This window comes from Odontesthes bonariensis, chromosome 20 (genome assembly GCF_027942865.1).
Source record: "Odontesthes bonariensis isolate fOdoBon6 chromosome 20, fOdoBon6.hap1, whole genome shotgun sequence".
In the NCBI taxonomy this organism is placed as follows: domain Eukaryota; kingdom Metazoa; phylum Chordata; class Actinopteri; order Atheriniformes; family Atherinopsidae; genus Odontesthes; species Odontesthes bonariensis.
The window spans coordinates 22,962,099-22,983,195 of NC_134525.1; the positions used below are offsets into that span (position 1 = coordinate 22,962,099).

The window sequence follows — 21,097 nt, forward strand, 5'->3', positions numbered from 1 at the left end:
CTAATGCACTCTTCTATGTCAGCAACCTTTGTTAGTGAGTAGTTCTGCATGCAGGCCTCTACAAATGAAAGTTAAATGAAAGTTTAAAAAAACATTTAAACCTCAATCAAACTTGGCATAACACTGAATTGTAAAAAAATACCTGTTAAACTTACCGGTAATAACTTTGTACAGGGCCAGGCCCTGGAAGGCCTTTTTTGCCCTCCTCCCCCTCAGGCTGTACTCCCCCAGGACCTGGTTTGTAGCCACCTGGCGTAACATGCGCCGAACGCCGGCCCCCGGATTCGCCCCACCCAGGCTTCCCAGGAAACGTTTCTAGAAAAAGACTAAACAAATTAAATGAAGTGAAAACAAATGAAAAGCTTATGTCATCTACTTTCATTATTCAAATTAAACACATTACATGCATACATCTTCATATATAATTATAACCAATTAATTACCATTTGGTTCTTTCTCTCTGGTTGGGCCAGACTCCTAGCTCCTCCAGCTCCTCCACTGTTTGACATTGACTCAGCAGGACCTCTTCCTGCTGAGGAGGCTGATGCTGAGGCAGGTTGGAGAGAACAGCAGCCTCTAACGTGTCACACTTCTTCTCCAAACCCTCAATCCTCCTCTCGATAGCCTCCATCCTTCTGGTCACACGCCCCATGTGCTCTTCCATTGCTAGGTGTATTTATTATAGAATTGATATTATTTTTTTTTAAATTAATATACTTGTTATGTGTGAAAATGTGTGCATGTAGTACTTACTTCTTCTTGTTTGCAACTGGATGGCCTTCTGTTCCTTCATAACTAAAGGTAGAATTGAGATGAAAATCATTGTAGTTTTACACTCAAAACACTTTTGCTGTGTGAACATCAATTGTGTATCAATTACTTACGCTTTATTAGGACAGCCATGCCTGATGCCCCCCGCTTTTCGCCATGGGTCATTCCTGAAGTTTTTGAAAAGAAAATTGTGGGCATGCTTTCTTGGTTAGGAGCTTGTAATCAGATAGTATAAATATATAATTCAAAGCAAATATACCCTCGACTTCCAGGAATAGTGATTGTTCCTCAATATCCGAGTCTTCACCCGTCTGACAGCTGGGTGCATGGCTGGAGGGACTGGCGGCTACACGGCTCTGAGGCCCTGCATAGAAAGATGACACAGATGTCAATTATATGGCGAGATTCTTATGTATGTAATTTGAAAACAGAAGCATCACACAATTGGGAAAACGCTTACATGATGATGGTGAAGGAATGTGTTGTTCTGAAAAGAAAAAAAAGAACCAATTAGATTAGTCACATAACATGTAATGGGTGATTTCTGTGATGTTGGAACCAAGATACGCAAAATTATTTGACAAACTTACCAACTGGGCTTTTACATCGCCGCACATTCCTGGCCTGTTTTCTTGGCTGAAGAGCTGACTCATTTGCAACGAAAGACCATCATTTGTACTGACAAGGAAACATTTATTTAATTTTGTACATAATTCAGTCTGTACTGAAGAGGCCTTACCCTCACTGGAGGAATATCCCCGGGGGGCCTGCGCACTCTTTTCTGGTTAATGGCTGTGCCGTCATCTGTCTCTGTGCAGGAATTGACCATATATTGCACATATTTCTTCTCTGCCAGCTTGTAGTTATCTGTGTGAGGAGATGATTTTTCAGCAAGTAGAACAAAACTGTATTTCCATGCATAGAAAAAATATTAACCTTTTCAATATAGTGCATAGCAAATAGTGTATAGCTCACCTAACAATGGAACTCATTATCAAGGAGTTATAGGCCCTTGACTTACTTGAGTGTGTCTGCATTTAACTGAATTTAAAACAACTTATTTTCTTGTAGCCTATTTTACTTATTCCATTTCATCTTTGGTTCAAATAATATGCTATATAAACAATTAAAGGATAAGACCGGTTTTTTGACATTGGGCCCTTGATTTCACATTATAACATGATGTTCTACTCACCCCTGCTTGTTGTTGGTCATTTGGAGCTGCTCCGAAGATATTCGCGAGGCGTCTGCTCTCTTGAGATATTCGGCCATGAAACGGTTTCCTATGGGCAAGCTTATACAGGCACAAACTATGCTGTTTATAATTTATTAATTACTCTACACTAGCACTGATAACGTGGAGGTGCGTCGCTTACTTAAAAAAATCCGGGTTACTAATTTTGAATTTTAGCCGAATGAATAAGGTCTGTGGGCTGTCTGTGGCAGTAGCACCACGAGGACGTCAGTAACACCCACTTTACGACAAAAAAATCAAAATTACAGTAACCCGGATTTTTTTAAGTAAGCGACGCACCACGTTATCAGTGCTAATGTACAGTAATTAATAAATTATAAACAGCATAGTTTGTGCCTGTATAAGCTTGCCCATAGGAAACCGTTTCATGGCCGAATATCTCAAGAGAGCAGCCAGACGCCTCTCGAATATCTTCGGAACAGCTCCAAATGTTCAACAACAAGCAGGGGTGAGTAGAACATCATGCTATAATGTGAAATCAAGGGCCCAATGTCAAAAAACCGGTCTTCCTTAACTACTGGCTAACGTTTCATATGGGTGGTTCCCTAAACGTCCAAGGAACGTTTGGGTTTCACTGTAACCAAAGGGAACGTTTTTAAGTGGTAGATTTTGGTTTGGTTATAACCAAACCTTTAGAGAACCAAAGTCAAACGTTTTATTCACGTTCTCTGTTACTGCAGCCATCTTTTATATATTGATTCATATATGGTGTGTGACATTTTTAAATCTTTTGAGTTAACCAAGCAAAGTTCAAACAACTGACAGCAAAACAAAAAACATTGTGATGAATTTTCAACCTTTAAAATAAACAGATGTTGGTCATAGCTCTGATAAACACATACAGTATCATGAGGCTTGGGCCAATAGTAGATGGATCATCTGACCAAGTTTTCAGCTAATAGCTCTTTGGGAATCACCTTGTTGGAGCAAAAGTAGAGCCAACAGCAGAAATGGTGACAAATGATGCGTCTTTGCAACACTCTGCTCGTAGCAAAGTGCCCGAACATAATATTTAAAATAAATTTTGCTAAATTTTCTGTTACGAGTCTACACATAAGTTCATTCTTTGAGTTAGGTGGCTTTTTATGCTTGAGATATTCATAATCATTCGGTGTTAAATGGGTTGACGAATAAAAATAAGGAATATGATTCCTGAAATCAGTCAGGTAAAAGGACTGGACTGAAAATGAGTGAAAGCACCCTATGTCCAGAGAAAAAATTTTAAAGATCTTCAAAGTCTAGAGAACTATTGCTCAAGACCACTTTAAAAGATTACAAGAAAGTCTGGCTGCTTGAGAACAAAATATAAAGAGATACGGGGTGGAATATGACTTTTACACAGTAACTTGTGTATATTTAATCAATAATCATAAACATTTTTGGAGCAGTTTAACGGCACCAAGCAACAAACCTTATTTTGAAAAACCTAGGCGGAAGTCCAGAGCTACTTCCTGCTTGTCACCGGTTCCTTTGACCAACAGGCGGACAAGCAGCCATTTTCTTGCGTTGTTTACTGGAAAACTCAAGACTTTTAGCTGAATTTTGGTTATATCTGGTAAAAGGGGGGGTGTGTAATTAATTTATAAACGGTTAATTGCCTTTTAGTGTGATTTTTCGCTTTTACAGCGTTAACTGCGGTTGCTCCACGCGCGTTGTGGTCAAAGGTAAGAGAACTGCTTGCCGTTTATTAGCGTTAGCTAGCTATGGATTAGCTTATGTGCATGGACATCGTGGGTTAGTATTTGGTATATATTAAAGTGCGTATTTGTCTGCTATATCTTCATGTAAACCTAATTATTGTCTAATTAAGGGTGGTAGAGGCTCAGCTTTAGTAAACCTGTTTGCTAACCGTACGGATCGGATGTGCTGAGGTTTGCAGAAAGTGTCTTCTTTTCAACGTTAAGCTATTGGAAAGAAGCTCAAATACTCAGAAATGAACTGACACAGAAGTAGTAACAAGGACTGCAACTAAAACCTGATTTGATTACTAGTCAGTCAATCATTTTCTAGATTAATTACTTCATCTAGCCCCCAACTCTCAAATATTTTTACTAAAGTATTTTTCAAATACTTCTAAAATGACCTGGTTTACTGATCTAATATCAAATAAACCTATCACATTTTTATTAACTAATCATTGAAGATCTACTTTGGTGATTATTGTTAGTAAAGATTATTATAAAATAGTCATAGATTTGAAATGATTGTTGTAAATATTCTAGATTTGTCTTTGACAGGAAACTAAACTCTCCCTTTCCAGGTTTTTCCCTCTAAAATCAATGCTATTGAAGTCTTACATGGAAAATAAAAATATTTAAAGGATAAGACCGGTTTTTTGACATTGGGCCCTTGATTTCACATTATAACATGATGTTCTACTCACCCCTGCTTGTTGTTGGTCATTTGGAGCTGTTCCGAAGATATTCGCGAGGCGTCTGGCTGCTCTCTTGCGATATTCGGCCATGAAACGGTTTCCTATGGGCAAGCTTATACAGGCACAAACTATGCTGTTTATAATTTATTAATTACTGTACATTAGCACTGATAACGTGGAGGTGCGTCGCTTACTTAAAAAAATCCGGGTTACTAATTTTGAATTTTAGCCGAATGAATAAATAGGCAGCAGGTCTGTGGGCTGTCTGTGGCAGTAGCACGACGAGGACGTCAGTAACACCCACTTTACGACAAAAAAATCAAAATGACAATAACCCGGATTTTTTTAAGTAAGCGACGCACCTCCACGTTATCAGTGCTAATGTACAGTAATTAATAAATTATAAACAGCATAGTTTGTGCCTGTATAAGCTTGCCCATAGGAAACCGTTTCATGGCCGAATATCTCAAGAGAGCAGCCAGACGCCTCTCGAATATCTTCGGAACAGCTCCAAATGTTCAACAACAAGCAGGGGTGAGTAGAACATCATGTTATAATGTGAAATTCAATTCAATTCAATTCAATTCATTTTTATTTATATAGCGCCAAAAACAACAAATGTCATCTCAAGGCACTTATATAGTAAGTCCAATTCAAGCCAATTGGAATTCAATTAATTAATAATAATCATAATTCATAAAATAATCCAATTCGTTCATATAGAGCCAATTCAAAAACAATTTCCTAGCTAAGAAAACCAACAGATTGCACTGAAAACTTTTTGTTTTTCGGTCCAATCTCCCGGCCTGAGCGGCGTGCCTGAGGCGACTGTGGAGAGAAACGACTCCCTTTTAACAGGAAGAAACCTCTGGCAGAACCAGACTCAGGAAGGGTGGCCATCCGCCTCGACCAGCTGGGGTTTGAGAAGACAGAAAGGGGGGGAGGGCCGCAGCGGCGGCGGCACTGTAACACCATTCAAAGGATATCTGTTGGAACAGGGAAACACGAGTTAATGACCACAATAATATCACATATACATAAAGAGAGTAAAGTGAGGAAAGGTGTGTCAGATGAGGCCCCCCAGCAGTCTAGGCCTATAGCAGCTTAACTATGGGATGTTTCAGGATCACCTGAGCCATCCCTAACTATAAGCTTTATCAAAAAGGAAAGTTTTAAGCTTGGTCTTAAAAGTGGAAAGGGTGTCTGCTTCCCGGACATTTACTGGCAGCTTATTCCACAATAGAGGGGCCTGATAACTGAAGGCTCTGCCTCCCATTCTACTTTTAGAAACTCTGGGAACCTCAAGTAAACCTGCAGTTTGGGAACGAAGTGCTCTGTTAGGAAAATATCTTACAATGAGATCTTTAAGATATGATGGAGCTCGGTCATTAAGAGCTTTATATGTAAGGAGAAGAATCTTAAATTCTATTCTGAATTTAACAGGGAGCCAATGAAGAGAAGCTAAAACTGGAGAAATATGATCTCTCCTGTTAGTTCTCATCAGAACTCTGGCTGCAGCATTTTGGATCAACTGAAGGCTTTTCAGAGAATATGTGGGACAGCCCAATAATAAAGAATTACAGTAGTCCAATCTTGAAGTAACAAATGCATGAATTAGTTTTTCTGCATCACTCTGAGACAGGATGTTCCTGATTTTAACAATATTACGAAGGTGAAAGAAGGCAGTCCTAGAAACCTGTTTTATATGCGAGTCAAATGATAAGTTCTGGTCAAAAATAACTCCAAGGTTCCTCACTGTAGAACTAGAAGCCAAGGAAATACCATCTAGAGTAACTATATAGCTAGACAATTTCTCCCTGAAACGCTCAGGTCCAAAGATAACGACTTCAGTTTTGTCTGAATTTAGCAGCAGACAGTTCTGAGTCATCCAGGTCTTTATGTCTTTAAGACATGCTTGTAGTCTGACCAACCTATTGGTTTCATCTGGTTTTATAGATAAGTACAGCTGAGTATCATCAGCATAGCAATGGAAATTTATGCCATGCTGTCTAATAATGTTACCTAATGGAAGCATGTATAAAGTAAAAAGAATCGGTCCAAGCACAGAACCCTGGGGAACTCCATGACTTACTCTGGTGTGTGAGGAAGATTCTTCATTTACAAGAACAAACTGAAATCTATCAGATAAATATGACTTAAACCAGCCTAATGCAGTTCCTTTAATCCCAATAACATGTTCAAGTCTGTGTAATAAGATACTGTGATCGACCGTATCAAATGCAGCACTGAGATCCAACAGGACAAGCACAGACACAAGTCCGCTATCAGAGGCTAAGAGGAGATCATTGGTAACTTTCAGCAGTGCAGTTTCTGTGCTATGATGCACTCTGAATCCTGACTGAAACTCTTCAAACAGATTATTACTGTGTAAATGATCACAAAGCTGAGCTGCAACTATTTTTTCAAGAACTTTAGACATAAAAGGGAGATTGGATATAGGTCTATAATGAGCCAACACTTCTGAATCAAGAGTAGGTTTTTTAAGTAAAGGTTTAATTACAGCAACCTTAAAAGTCTGAGGTACATATCCTGTCAACAAAGACAGATTGATCAAATCCAATATGGAAGTGTCAATTAATGGGAAAACCTCCTTGAACAGTCTGGTTGGGATTGGGTCTAAAACACAAGTTGATGGTTTAGAAGAGACTATTGCTGTTGTTAGTTCAGAGAGATCAACTGGGCAGAAGCCGTCTAAATACAAATCAGGTTCTAAAGATACTTCTAAAGCTGCTGTACTTGATGATACATCACTAATAATAGTGGGAAGGACTCCATCAATCTTCTCTCTGATAGAAACAATTTTATTAATAAAGAAGCTCATGAAATCATCACTGCTGAGAGTTAAAGGAATAACTGGCTCAGCAGAGCTCGGACTCTTAGTCAGACTGGCTACAGTGCTGAAAAGAAACCTGGGATTATTCTTATTCTCTTCTATCAATGATGAATAATAAGCAGTTCTAGCTTTACGAAGGGCTTTCTTATACATTGTTAAACTATCTTTCCAGACTAACTGAGACTCTTCTAAATTAGAGGAACGCCACTGTCTCTCCAGCTTTCTTGCGGTCTGCTTTAAAGCACGCAGCTGTGAATTATACCAAGGAGCCAGCCTCTTCTGACTGATTACCTTCCTTTTCAGAGGGGCAACATTGTCCAGTGCTGTACGCATTGAAACTATAGTGCTGTCAACAAGAGAGTCAAGTGCTGCTGGAGTAAAGTTTATGTAGTCGTCCTCTGTCATATCTGCACATGGCAGTGAAGAAAAGGATGATGGAATTAATTCTTTAAATCTGGTTACAGCATCCTCTGATAGACACCTTCTATACGTAAATTTCTTCTCAGAAACTGTATAGTCAAGTAATGTAAACTCAAAGGTTATCAGAAAATGGTCAGATAAGACAGGGTTATGAGGGAACACTGTTAACTGTTCACTCTCAATGCCATAAGTCAGAACAAGATCAAGGGTGTGATTAAGGCAGTGAGTCGGTCTGTGTACACTCTGAGAAAATCCAATAGAGTCCAATATAGAATTAAAGTTCATATTCAGGCTGTCATTTTCAACATCTACATGAATATTAAAGTCACCCACTACAATGACTTTATCTGTACTCAGCACTAACTGGGATAAAAACTCTGAGAATTCAGACAGAAACTCAGAATAAGGGCCAGGTGGACGATACACAACAACAAACACAAGAGGTTTCTGGGATTTCCACTTTGCGTGGGAAAAACTGAGAATCAGATATTCAAAAGAGCTAAAACTAATCTTGGGTCTGGGACTGATGAGTAACCCTGATCTGAAATCAAGGGCCCAATGTCAAAAAACCGGTCTTATCCTTTAAATGAAATTATCTTCCAGTGTTTATGTGTGATGTCAGTTTTCCAACAGCAACATCTCACTTTTCCAAGGCAGCGAGTTGGCAACAAACCGGCTGCTGAAAATGTTTCTAAATGCTTAAACTTACTGAACAGGTGGTGTGATTAGGGATGTCAAAATTTAAAAAAAGTCTTGATTGACCACTGAGCCTCATTAGTCGATAAAAGTCGGTCACCGAAAATTCTATAAGTGCCATTTACGACATCTGTGTCCTGTCACGTGTCTTTTCTCTGCCTTGTGGAACCAGTTATGCCCCCATTTTAGAATGGTTAGGCTCCCATCACACAATCAATGTTAGTTCGTGCCCTTGGTATTATACATTTTCCCCAATCATTGACCACTAGTTCTTAGCGTACTTGTGGAGGAATAAGGGTTTTGGGTAGAAAAATAATTGCTGTGCCTGCGCAGACACGCACAGCCACACATTACGCGCAACGGCACCCTTCCAGTCACGGTACTTTTTAAACACGCATCAAACGCGCCACCGAACTCGGGCTGTTAAAAGCCCATGTTACAAAGTCACAAACAGAGAACGGTGCATTTGGCGGTGTTACAGGAAAGTAGGTTAACCAATGACTTTGTTAGAAAAAAAACTTACCGAATGCCAACAGCCTCTGTGGCGTAGCTAGATGCTGCACAAAATCCTTTGCAATAAGTTCCTGTCGTCATGCCATTTAAGTACAGATGAATATATCACAACAAGTAGGCAAAGTTAGTCCTTGTGTCTTTTGCCATTACAGTGTTACAATTATCATTATGTCGTAGTCCACACGCAGCCACATTGGCTTTATTTAGGTTAATAGTGGCGTTTTTTTTTTTTTTTTTTTAACTGCGCAGACAGGACCCGTCATATACGGCGTACAAGTTGAAACCGGTGTAAGAGAGGACCTCTGAGGAGGGCTCTACGTGAGCTCTGCTGCGGTTGTTCTTCCATCGTGGGATGGCTCATGCTCACATAACATTTCTAAAGATATAGTGAGTTTTTAAAAAAAAAAAATTTTAAACCGACGGCAGAAAAATTCTAACCGGACGACGTTGATTCGGTCAACCATCGGTCATACGGTCATCGGTTAACATCCCTAGGTGTGATAAAGGACTGGTATTGGCTTCCAACTAGTGAAGGTTTATTACACTTATTTCTGTTTGAGTAGTTCAATAAATCATTGTAAATTAAGCTTCAGGTTGTGAGTGTAGTGCAGATTATTTAGGTTTCCTGACCTTTGGTTTGCTCTTAGAATAGAATAGAAAAATGCTGTATTCATGGCTAAATTTACACTCTTCTCCCTGTTGTGTTACGTTTTCTCTTGTAACATTAAATTCTCTTTCCTTTAAAGTTGACAGATGTCAAGACCAAGGTCTGGATCACCAAGTTACAGGTACATCCATTGCATTTATTAAATTTGAAGTCATTGTGCCTCTCATGATGTGGGTAATGTTTCATTATTGACTGTCGTATGTTTTGATATTTGTCATTTGAGTCTTTCATTACAAGTGGTGACATATGTTTGTTTTTTTGCTCCCAATGTTTATTTTCTCAGGAGATTCCCATGGGAAGAACCTGACTTTGATCCTCACAAAGTTCTTGCAGAACTGGATGGGACTCCATGGGACAGACGCCATCGCTTCAGAGAGGGTCCAGAAGAACTTGTAGACTCTTTCAGAGAGGAAATGTACCCAGAAGAACAGAGAAGATCCTCTCCTTTCCCAGATAACCACCAATATGGGCGACAGCATCATCCAGAGAAGGAAGAATTTTACCACAGGAGGTTATCGCCCCGTCATGATGGAATGCGATTTGAACACCAGAGGCTCACCCCACTGGATGATGGATGGTTTGATACAGAGAGGCGCAGAGGAGGGTTCAGAGAACACTTTCAGAAATTTGAAAACAAGGAAACTTTGTCCAAGTCTCCTCTGCGGGTAAAGAGGGAAGAGTTATTACCCACTTCCAGGTCTCACTCAGACCACCAACAGAGGGAGCCGGGAACAAGCTGGTGGAGAGAGGAGCAGGGCAGAGGTCAGGGGAGATTCAGAGACTTTAGCCCCAGGTCAGCTGACCAGAGAGCTGGTGACAGAGAAAGAGGAAGGTGGACAACACAAGGTCCTAATAGAGGTAGACAAAGGGAGAACCCACACCATGAGAGAGCCCCTCCTTTTAAAAGGCCGAGAAGAGAAATGGATGACGCCGATCATCTTGGGTAAATTTTAAGCAAAATGCTTTGCAGCACTATCTGGAAAATGAAGAATACACAGGATTCTCACGTTTCATGTTTTTCATAGAGCAGGCTGTTAATCTCCATGCCTCATTTACAGTAGTTTAGCAGCTGTTGCATGGCTTGTAGTTCCTGTAAACTCCTAAAGATTGAAAAAAATTTGCATGCCTTTTATTAAACATCCTGTAGTTGCACATGGCAGTTAAAAAAGATCAATACTGTGGTCTCAAGTCATTTCAAATTTGAATTTAAGCTCAGATGTGATGGTTCCATGTAGCTTTGTTGAACCATGTCACCTCCTCTTATGCCATCACAGGTACAGGGAAGAGGAGAACTTTGGGGGAAAGGGTTTCTCACCTGGAGGTGGGTTTAAGGGAGACTCTCGGGGGAACGTCCCCCGAGGAGATGTTCGGCACTCGGGTCCTGTTGTCATAGAACATGATCATGGCAGCGTGAACAGCAGAGAACTGCCACGGTGGGAAAAGTTTGAGGATCGCAGACGTCATGAGCCCGACTTTGGTCGACGAAGAAGTCCTCGTCCAATTCGGACATCAGACAGCAGGTTGGATGGCCGGGAAGACGCACGAGATTACCATTCTGAAGATAATTTGGGAGACGCCAACTACTGTGAGACAGCGAGGGGCCATACGCTGCAGCAGGACGCACCAAACACAGTGAGATATGGCAATAGAGATGATGTCATGAACCACAGAGGGAGGGGCGGTGCAAGGAGGTACAGTCAAGGTCGAGGTGTAAGGACTGGCCATCCCAGGAATGAACCAACCAAAGGATACCAAGATCTTCCTCATGAAGAGCAGAGACCAGGATACCAATCTTTCAGGGAAGATTTTGGGGATCCAATTGAGGATCAGCTTAAATGGGCAGAAAAAGACCGAGTTGAATGGTGGGAACACGGCAAGCCTGGGAGTTTGGACCGACGCCCTCAAAGGGAAGACTTAAACCTTAAATTTCCTCATCAGAGGGAACATGGATGGAGTGATCAGAAAGCTAATAACATGGCGGCTGTATCAGAGGAAACGCTAACCATCAAAGTGGACATGAGTCGACCCGTAAACCGAAACAGGTAGAGTACTTTTTCTAGGGATGTAACAAAGGTGAGGGGTGAAAGTTCACATTTTCTTTTTCGAAACTCAAAGAAAAACAAATAAAACCGAAAGTTGCAGTCACGTGGAGTATGAAGACTGACACAGAGAAGAGGAGAAACATTTTTATGTCTGCTGATGTTGGATTTGGCTGAACTTAATCTACATGAACACGTTCCTTGAATGGATAATCTAAGAAAACTGCCGGCACAAGCAGTTCATGGGGCTGTTGAACTGAGCGATCGGGATGCTGAACACAAGTTGCTCTTACAGAATAACTTGTTGAACATCAGAAAAAAAATTGTTGCTGCTCCCCAAACGACTAACTCTGGAAAAAGTCGCGTTTTATGAAGATATCGGTCAATTCGACCTGTGGGAACGTATTAGGAATATGGCCGAGTCGATGTTCAGAAGCCTTCATCGCCCTTTCACGAAAAGGATGAACTGGAAACAAACTTTTCAGTCAGGAAATTTAGCATCGGATGCGTTTCATTCTACACAAATGGAAGAAAAGTTTCAGCACGCGACTGTTTTGAATGACTGAAGTTGAAATAAAATCCACTGAAGAAATGGCAAGACTGGTACGTGGACATAAATGAAGAGTGAATCTTTTTCTCTTCCAATTGATGGCAGAAACGTGGATCCTTTTACTCTACACTGGATGTCTGACAAGAATACTATAAGAAACCCTCAAATTTGCTTTTATTGTATCTATTGGTAAAGGAAGATGGAAGATAATGTTCTGGCAGGATTTAATCAAAAGCCAGCAGTCGTACAACACACAGAAGCAGATACAACTTCAACTGACTGTCAAGTTCTTGATATTTTCAGAAGGATCTCAGAAGATTTGGTACCAGAGAACCTGCTGAAGAGGGAAAAGAAGCCGGGCACAGTCCCAAATACATGCCTGAGATGACATTTAACAGACCAGAGGCACCGAGCAGCTACGATGAAAGGAGCCTCATCATGGACACCACCTGCTGCTTTGTCACCACGCTTGTTGGAGCTGCTTCGACTGAAAATTGGAACTGTCCTCATGTGACTGAGATGAATTTAATAAATTTTGGTGCCAAGTAGTCCTCCAAGGATGGTTTTCTTAGACATTGGAATCGACCCCCATTGCTGTCATTGAAGCAGGAAAAAGAGAGATCAGAAATTGTTGCAACTGAAAAAGGAAGCGCTCCCGTGGCGAATGATTTTGGTCGAGATGAGCGAAGCTCTGTGAAGACATGGAAACTCTGAGGTGCAAGCTTGATGAGCAGCTTAACCTCCATACTAAGGAGAGGAAGTGCTCATTAAAGGAAGATTAGGAACATGGTCCCTGAGAACAAGCAGAAAATGTTGGGATTATTTTAACAGACGTTCCCAGGAAGGTGAGAGCTGGTTTTGTACTTTACAAACGCTGTTTGGGCCCCAATTCTACCCCAACACACCTGCAGATGTCAACCAGTTATGGACCCGATTGGGAAGAGTCTGAGACCATCCAGGATCAAGACATGCCGGCAGACATGGCTTCCCCATTTTGTGTGGATGGGTATTTACCCATTTGGCCTTCAGAAGACGAATCTTCTACCCTAGGATTCAAAGTGAGCCCAAAATGTGAAGCCAGAGATGTATCCAAGTGCAAACAGAAGCAACTAAGGAGTCTTGGTTTTGTCCAGCACACCACGTTGGGGTGGAAAAGTCTTGAACGAAGAATTGGATCTTCTTGAAAAGGCTTGTAATGAAAACAAACCTTTCAACCTCATGTGTAACTTACAGACGTCAGCCTCACAGCAATACATGATGTCATATGGGATGTTTAAAGAAGAAAAGAAAGATGTGAGCATGAACATTGATGACGATAACGATACACTGAGGAAGTTTCCGCCTCATCGGTGCCCTCAAAGGATGAAGGAAAGTCACGAGAATGAGTTTAACCACTTCCGTGGAAAGAAGAGATTGAAGCCAAATCGCGGAGATCCAACAGCTGCAAAAGAAAGTGGGAAGTTGGAGCCATTTCACTGTTGTCAAGAAGAGGTGTCAAAGCCAAGAGGATGGAAAATCACAGCTCTGAAGAATGGAGTGAAATGGAGAAGAGAGGCCATAAAATTTTTGTGTCTGCCGTTTCTGAACAAGTCTGTAACATTCAGCAAATATCAGCGTTACTCTGGAATGGAAACATTTAATTTACACTCAAGAGTTTGACCAACACTAAGAACTGGAAAAGCCAAAAGAGAAGTCATGAGCACATCGTTTATCATCGGTACTATAAGACACGCTCTTCTCTCAGAGGGATCGGTCAACACAAGGAGGGGGAGAGGTCTTACGCCGGAGTGATGAGTCATGACCGGAGCATCTTCTGGACAACAATGTTTGGATATACGTCTGCTAGCCCAAAGTCACACAGCCGTTTTTGTTGTTTTTTTTGTTTGTTTTTTTTTTTTAATCGAGGAAACAAAGAAAAGAACTGTGAACTTTCACCCAGTCTTTAACTCACCCGTCTGTCATCTCTGGCTACCACTTAGATGCTTTTTATATGTCTTTCAAAGTCATGACATAGTGTGAATCTGTATTTTTAAGTAAACATCCCCCCTTTCAGTTTATATAAAAGATGTAGTTGTTGTAAATGTCATCTGTGGAGCTCATCAAAGGTAAGTTTGTTGGGTAAGGTAAATGTTCTTTTTTTCTTCTGTTTTGATGTGATGTATAAGGAAAATACTTTTAGAGATTTAGAGACTTTTATGACTATTTTCTCCAATAAATGTTAATCAGTTTGAGCTATGGTCTGGGTGTCTAACTCGTCCTGAAGACGCTCAAAAACAGTAAAAACTAAGCTTCCCGTCTCAGAAGCAAACAGGCTGATTATCTTCCCCAAAAAATACAATGTTTATTGTGCATTTAAAGGTACCCTGCTGAAATTTAAAGTTTTGTTCTTGTAAAGAGGGAGCTCACTGGTATTGCAAATGTTTCCCCTTATTTAGTTTCATGGGATTATTTTAGGCTACAAGCTGTGGCAGAGGTCTTATGGACACTGCTTCAATAAAGAAAAAAAACATTGATTAGTTCAAATTACTGACACAAATACGTGCTCTGCTGGGAGAAAGTGGCATAAAGACTTCCATTTAACATCCTCCGATGCTCCCTGCAGGTGTTTACTTGTGTTTTATGACATCAGGGTACAGTCATATTACACAGATGTGCTGCTTTATTCTGTGACTGACCCTTCATGCTGCCTTTGATGACAACTGGGAATCCAGAGTTACCGGTTTCTTACTTTGAAAACTAAGTCTGTAATTCCAAAAGAAGTTTGACCTCTTAGTTCAGGTCACTTTGAACGCAGCATCACTCTAAAGGCCTGTGTTTTCAAAAAGTTAACATGTAAATGTATTCATAATGATCCATTGATTGCTTGCAGGGCTTTGTTACCTGTGAGATTAGCAGAAGCTTTCTTTAGGCTGTCTGTATTAAACTTCCTCCTCTGCTTCCTCTTCTGCAGCTCGCTGTGTTACTCCACAGACAGGCAACTCTCTTTCGACCTGGTCAACGTGGGTCGCCAGCGTCTGGACTTCCTGCCCATGCTGGAGCACTCTGGGACGTACCAGGAGACCGCTATGCACACTGGGACCTTTGCCCAGGAAATCATCACACTGGTGCACCTCGTCAAAGGTCAGCACTACGGCGCTCTCGGCCAATCCAAAATTATTAATAAACCTCAAACCTGAATATTTAAGAATGTGATAGTGAGGATTTGGCTTTTTAGGGAGAATTATTATGCAACTAAACAAAAATTTCCCATCTCACTTGTTTATTTCCACTTGTTAAAGTGAGAATAATAACTTTTACAACATTTACAAATAAACATTTAATATACCAACAACCCTTATTTTCAAAAGCAGTCAGAAACCTTCCATTCATGGAGTCAGTTCAGCTGTTTGCCTCCTGGACGCTGTTCAGAGAGGCGTCCCGTTTACCTTCAGCGTAAATCTCCCATTTAAGACGCGTCCACGAGTTCACTTGAGGAAGGGGGGTCCTTTCATTATTCTTCCGTCTATTAAGGCCTTACTTTACTTTGATGGATGCGATGTGTGCCATGACTTTTTCCTGTACCACTGCTTTGAGGCAAGTGTTTTCTTAAAACTGGCAATAAGTTTGGGAGCTGATTTTTAGTCCATCTTCAACCCAAAGACGTCCAATCAGTCCACACCAGAACCCCGCCTCCACCTTGCTGGCATCTGATTCAAAGTGGAGCTCTTCACCTGCTACTGATCCAGCCACGGACCCGTCCATCTGGTCACTCTTGTCTCATCAGATCTGTCTTCAGATATTTCTTGGCCCAGTCTTGACGTTTCTAATTATGTGTGGTGGTCGGGTTACGAGCCCTCTGACCTCTTAGCACTGAACACCTTGTACTTCTTGGGCACTCTGGGTAGGTTGCGGCGCTGGAATATGACAACACTGGAGGATAACGGGTTCCTGGTAGCTTCACGTTTGATTCTTCTCAAACCTTTGGCAATTAAATCCTGTTGGCTGTTAGGTTCTGTTAGTTTGTCTGAGTTTTCCACAAACATCTTCTGCTATTATCTCGACAGAGAGCATCCTGACTTTTTACTCTTCCAGGGTAGATTGAACAACGTGTGGCGTGAGCAGTGAAAGACACCGCTCACTCCCACATATCCCTCCTGAAATCACTAATCAGTGATCTGAGAAACTAAAGAAATTAATCCATCATGGGACTCTCCACTCAAAACCTCCCAGAACAAAACCTTAAAGGCATTACATTCTTAAAGCTATAATGTGTAATATTTCATGTTGTCTATTAACAAATTTGAGTCTTATCATTCACAAGTATTACCTCAATCGTTATTAATTACCTCCATCACAAAAGTGCAGTGTTCTTATATTCTTTATATTCAGCTTACGAATGTACATAAGAGTGTTACACCCCAATGAATGTCTCCATGTTGCTCCGCCATTTTAAAACTACGGGATTTGTAGAAGGACATGTCATCAGCTTCGCATTTTCCGTTTCCAATGTGGAAACAGAAAGGGCGAAGCTGATGACATGTCCTTCTACAAATCCCGTAGTTTTAAAATGGCGGAGCGACATGGAGACATTCATTGTCCGTGAAATATTACACATTATAGCTTTAAATATCACAAAATAAGAAAATATACCATAAGTGCCATATGTGAAATCTTATAAATGTGTATTTGTGATATTTTCTAAATGTCTATATGATGTGACAGATCTGTGAAAAAGAATTTCCTCTGGGACAAATAAACTAACTAACCTAGATACAACCTGCAAACACTCATGGTACATGAAACCTCACCAAAAAAGATAATACTGAAAAAGATTAGACGCGATATAAGAACCTCACAACCAAAATGAATACGAAATATCTGAATTAAACCCTTAACAAATGAACATTGCTGAAAACAATCACCCGAAGAAAAAAAATCATACTTCAAAAATGAAAACTATAATAAATGAAACGATATCGAGGCTGAAACTTAAAATAAAAACAAAAGGTCCTTTTCCCTTGTCATGTTGGAGAACAGCTTCTTCAGGCGTCTCTTTTCTGCCTTTACAGAGCAGTATTTCAGAGGTGATGGGGTCACCCTGAACCAGCGTTTCTCAGCTCCACAAAAAGCAGGCGTCTCTGAGGAAGAGCCGGAGGAGCTGACGTTGAACCAGAGGTTCAGTTCAAACAGGTTCGGCCCACGGTGGCGGGCAGGCTTTTATTTTCTTCTTTGGCAATCAAAGTTGGTCTAATAGTTGTAAGACACTTAAACACTTTCCCTCTTTCCTCTCCTGCAGAGGCTTCAGTTTAAATTTGGAATCGTTACTTGATGAGGAGCCACTCTTCTCAAGACTTGGACCCATGCAGGTGGGACGAATCATTGATGTTAGGGACTGTGGATTACCCGCGGTAGTGACTGTGTTCCTAATCGTACTGATTGTGTCAGGGTTTGATTAAGCAGCCGTTACGAGGCCCGGGGGACCTGAGGCACGACCTGGAGAGGAGGCGGCAGGAGAAACTGGAGGGTGTCAGAGTTACTATAGCAGGAAGCAGCATATCCCAGCGGCCTCTGGGGCAAGTCAGGTATGACTGATCAAGTTCCTCACCTCTGAAAAAGGTTTTTATTGTCATATATATACTTTTACTGGATCATTTAAACTTCTGCTTTTCCTTCACCAGAGAGTCCGATAGAATGTCTCCAGTGGACCACGAAGGATTTTCCAACTGGTCAGGAATGCAAAACAGAAGACAAAAAGGCGACATTGTAAGTGTTACAGAGTCGAGTTCAGAGGACTTTGTCCTGTTTGAAACCTTTCAGTTATATGAAACATCTGCTGAATACAATATGAAGGAAGGGAAAGTGACCCTGAAGCGTTTCTTTCTCCCTAAGGGACCGAGGATAGGAGCCTCAAACAGACTGAACACTGCCCCTCAACGCAGGAACAATCGCTTTGCCAATCGGCGACACAACATGCACAACGATCCGGAAGGTAACCAGCTTGTGTCTGAACATTCCCAACATGCCGACCTGACCGGGGGAAAAATCACAAGTCTTTGCATTTCATGTTGGTGGGTCGTAACCAGGCTGTAAGCAGAGCTTCGAAATGGAAGAGTAGAGAGTAGTCCTGCCGTTGTTGTTGATCACTTCAGAAATTTTTTTAGTGCAAGTGTCTCCAGGAGGCTGGTGGGAGCGTTGCTCCATGTGGAGCTCACTTTTTGGTTGACTGTCTTTTTTTTTTTTTTTTTTTTTGAGGGATTTTTATGCCTTTAATGGATAGGACAGTTGAATAGAGACAGGAAGCAGGGGCCAGAGAGAGGGGGAATGACACACAGCCAAGGACATCCGATGCGGGACTCGAATCGGGGCCAACTGCAGTGAGGGCTGTAGCCTCTGTACATGGGGCGCCTGCACAACCCACCATGCCACAGACCACCATGAGACTTTCTTGTCCTATAACCTTCGGGGTCTTACTGCAGCCAACCTCTGCAGTGAAGGCTTTGCTTTTTAGTGTACAGCAAGCCTCAGTGCCTTCGCCATCAGGAGGTCATGACAGCCTGAATGTCTGAAAGGAAATGACATAAAAGCCAGAGTCTTGGCCAGGTTTGGACGTTTTAAGGTTATTTTCTTAAACTTTAGATCAGCCTGTTTGAGTTTAAAGCAATACAATGTAACTTCTCAAAAAGCCCACTCTGGAGCTCCCCCTACAGGCTTGGAGGTAATGTACGGTTACACTGTCGTAAATACAACACCCTTTCGCTTTCACGTTTCACGTTTGTTGACGAACCGGCGAGGACTCAGAAGGTGCAAGCTATGTCGACCGAGAAGGTTAGAGTAATCAAATGTACCTGGGAGCGTGAGAGGGGTCTATTTGTTTTTGCGGTAGGTGTGCCAGAAAGCAAGTCGAAGTACTTCCGCTCAGCTCCCGGGCCGCCACCGGGCCGCTCCAGCAAAGTTACATAGCGCAGTTTCTCCAACTCAGACCCCCGAAGGGCATAGGAGACAGGCCAATCGTAATATTAAAACTAATTCTAGCCGCACAATTTTTTTCAAGCTGTTATTTTAAGGTAGAAATGTTACATAGGATTGCTTTAAATCTATTTTCTTTGTCTCTTGCTCCTACTCTACTTACAACCTGGTTAACATCCACAAGCACGAAATACAAATACTTCTAAGTCTTAAGATTTTGTTCAGAAGTGTATCATTTGAACTGAAATTTTGAAAAGTTTCTACCAGCTTAATATGATTCTCTGTGATGTATGATATTTAAAGTAAAAATCTGTTAAATCAGTTGAAAGATTAAATCTACTGCTCAAGTCTCAGTCTAATTTTACTCCCGTGTTCCCTCTCGGTTGGTTCTTTGAATGCTCCGTTGATGTTTTTAACCGGATGATTCACACCCTGCTGCGACTCCAGAGAAGTGTGTGAACCTTAAAACTAAGTGCCTCTGACTTGTTTTGAAACACACCGGCCTTTGGAACCTGCCCTCTAATGCTGGGGTTTTGTAAAAGCGCTGTTAACAAGTTTAGTTTCCAGCCTGGCACATCAACAAAAACCGGTGATGCCTGTGATGTCTGAGGCAGACGCAGCGAAGAGATAAAGCAAAACACTTCTGGAAGAAATTAGGAAAAAGAGATGATGTTTACGAGCAGGACAAGGGGATAGAAATAAGCCCCAGACTGGCTTTTACTGCCGGAGAGAGCTCAGAGAAGACAGATTGGTTAGTAATAACTGAATCCCCCACAAAGTATCAACGGCTTCTCTTTCCGAATGAAAAAAACTCAGTTTATGCAACAGAGATGTTGGATAGACGGTAGCTGCGGTGAGTGCAACCTAACGTTTACAAGCAGCAACAAGAAGAAGCAGCTGTGTGGCTCTGATGGAAGTTCAGTCGGTTTCCTCATCAGTAAAGCGAACCTTTATTCAGCTAACACAGCAGAATGAAGGTGTGGACATGGCTCAGTATGAAAACGGTAATAAACAAAGAAATCCTGGAATAAGGAGGTTTAAAGGTGTCGAATCACAACCACTCAGTTGATTCTAAAGACTGCTGAGTAGCTTCCCTTTCCCAGCCTCTCGTCTCCTTTCTCTCTGTTCGCACGAATCGGTCTGTTCTGGTCTGATCGTTGTACTCTGACCCGAACATCTCTGAGCTCACGTGTCTGTTTCTTCTGCTTTTCTCTACTCTCTGTAGAGCCTAACTGGTGACTAGACCCTGAAGAAGCATTCAGTTTGGACGTGGACTGAAGAACACAAATGAAATGAACCCATCTTATGAAGGGAAGTATTTACTCTGAAGTGTGTTCGCTCAGCACAGCGTGGACGTCTCAAACTGTAAAAAAGAAGTCGGCGCTCCGGTGTCGTTTTCACGAGTGTTGGAGAACAAGTTATGAACTTGACAAATGTGAAAACTTAAGATTCTCATTCTTAAACTTTTCTTTACTTTTAAGGCCTCCCGCCTGTGTCTGTTGTGATGTTCTGTTAACCTGTCACTGTTCATATTTTTTACTTCAGTCTCTTTTCACACAGTTTGATTGAACTAATTTAGATTTAAACAGATTAAAGATCATCAATCTGTTCAAATTCAAAGTTTGTGTCTACAAATCACGTAGGAAAAAAAAGGTAAATCAGAAAGTTTATTTACCGTTTAGGTTTCTAGTTAAAGAATGTATATTTTCCAGCCTCGTGAAAAATGTTTCTAATAAACTTGGATGTTCTGAAACTTTTTCTTCTTGTTTTCTTCTTTGTTTAATCTCACCGGAGTTCAGTCGTCTGTGAAGACCGCGTCACGTAGCATTAATCCATACATTTGTGTTTCTAAGAGTTTCAGTGATTCCACAGTTCAACATGAGGTGATGGGCTTCTATTGTCAGTAATTATCTGAGTATTTCAACAGTTAAGTTGAGGCTATGCTTTGGTATACAGAGGAGTTCATGTTGGACTCGATGACTGCAAGGTGCCCAGGTCCTGTGACTGCAGAAC

The 21,097-nt window shown here is 41.3% G+C and overlaps 1 protein-coding gene and 1 long non-coding RNA gene across 3 annotated transcripts; one reads left to right on the top strand and one right to left on the bottom strand.

Moving 5' to 3' along the window:
- Positions 1-277: 277 nt before the first annotated feature.
- Positions 278-932, bottom strand: LOC142370238 (uncharacterized). Its single transcript, XR_012767830.1, has 4 exons — positions 885-932; positions 754-795; positions 444-666; positions 278-326 (listed from the first exon to the last, which is right to left on the bottom strand). It is a non-coding gene; the product is annotated as an uncharacterized LOC142370238 (long non-coding RNA).
- A 2,564-nt stretch (positions 933-3,496) lies between these two features.
- On the top strand, positions 3,497-20,837 carry LOC142369675 (uncharacterized). Of its 2 annotated transcripts, none has more exons than XM_075452005.1 (11): positions 3,497-3,690; positions 9,630-9,671; positions 9,834-10,493; positions 10,825-11,592; positions 15,090-15,259; positions 17,188-17,308; positions 17,415-17,484; positions 17,564-17,700; positions 17,797-17,881; positions 18,008-18,107; positions 20,310-20,837. In XM_075452005.1, the coding sequence occupies exons 2-11, from the start codon at positions 9,637-9,639 to the stop codon at positions 20,321-20,323; spliced, it is 2,160 nt and encodes a 719-aa protein (XP_075308120.1). In that variant the 5' UTR covers positions 3,497-3,690; positions 9,630-9,636; the 3' UTR covers positions 20,324-20,837. The 2 variants fall into 2 exon arrangements, with proteins under 2 accessions (XP_075308120.1, XP_075308121.1); XM_075452006.1 differs by having other exon boundaries at positions 17,579-17,700.
- The last annotated feature ends 260 nt before the right edge of the window (positions 20,838-21,097 follow it).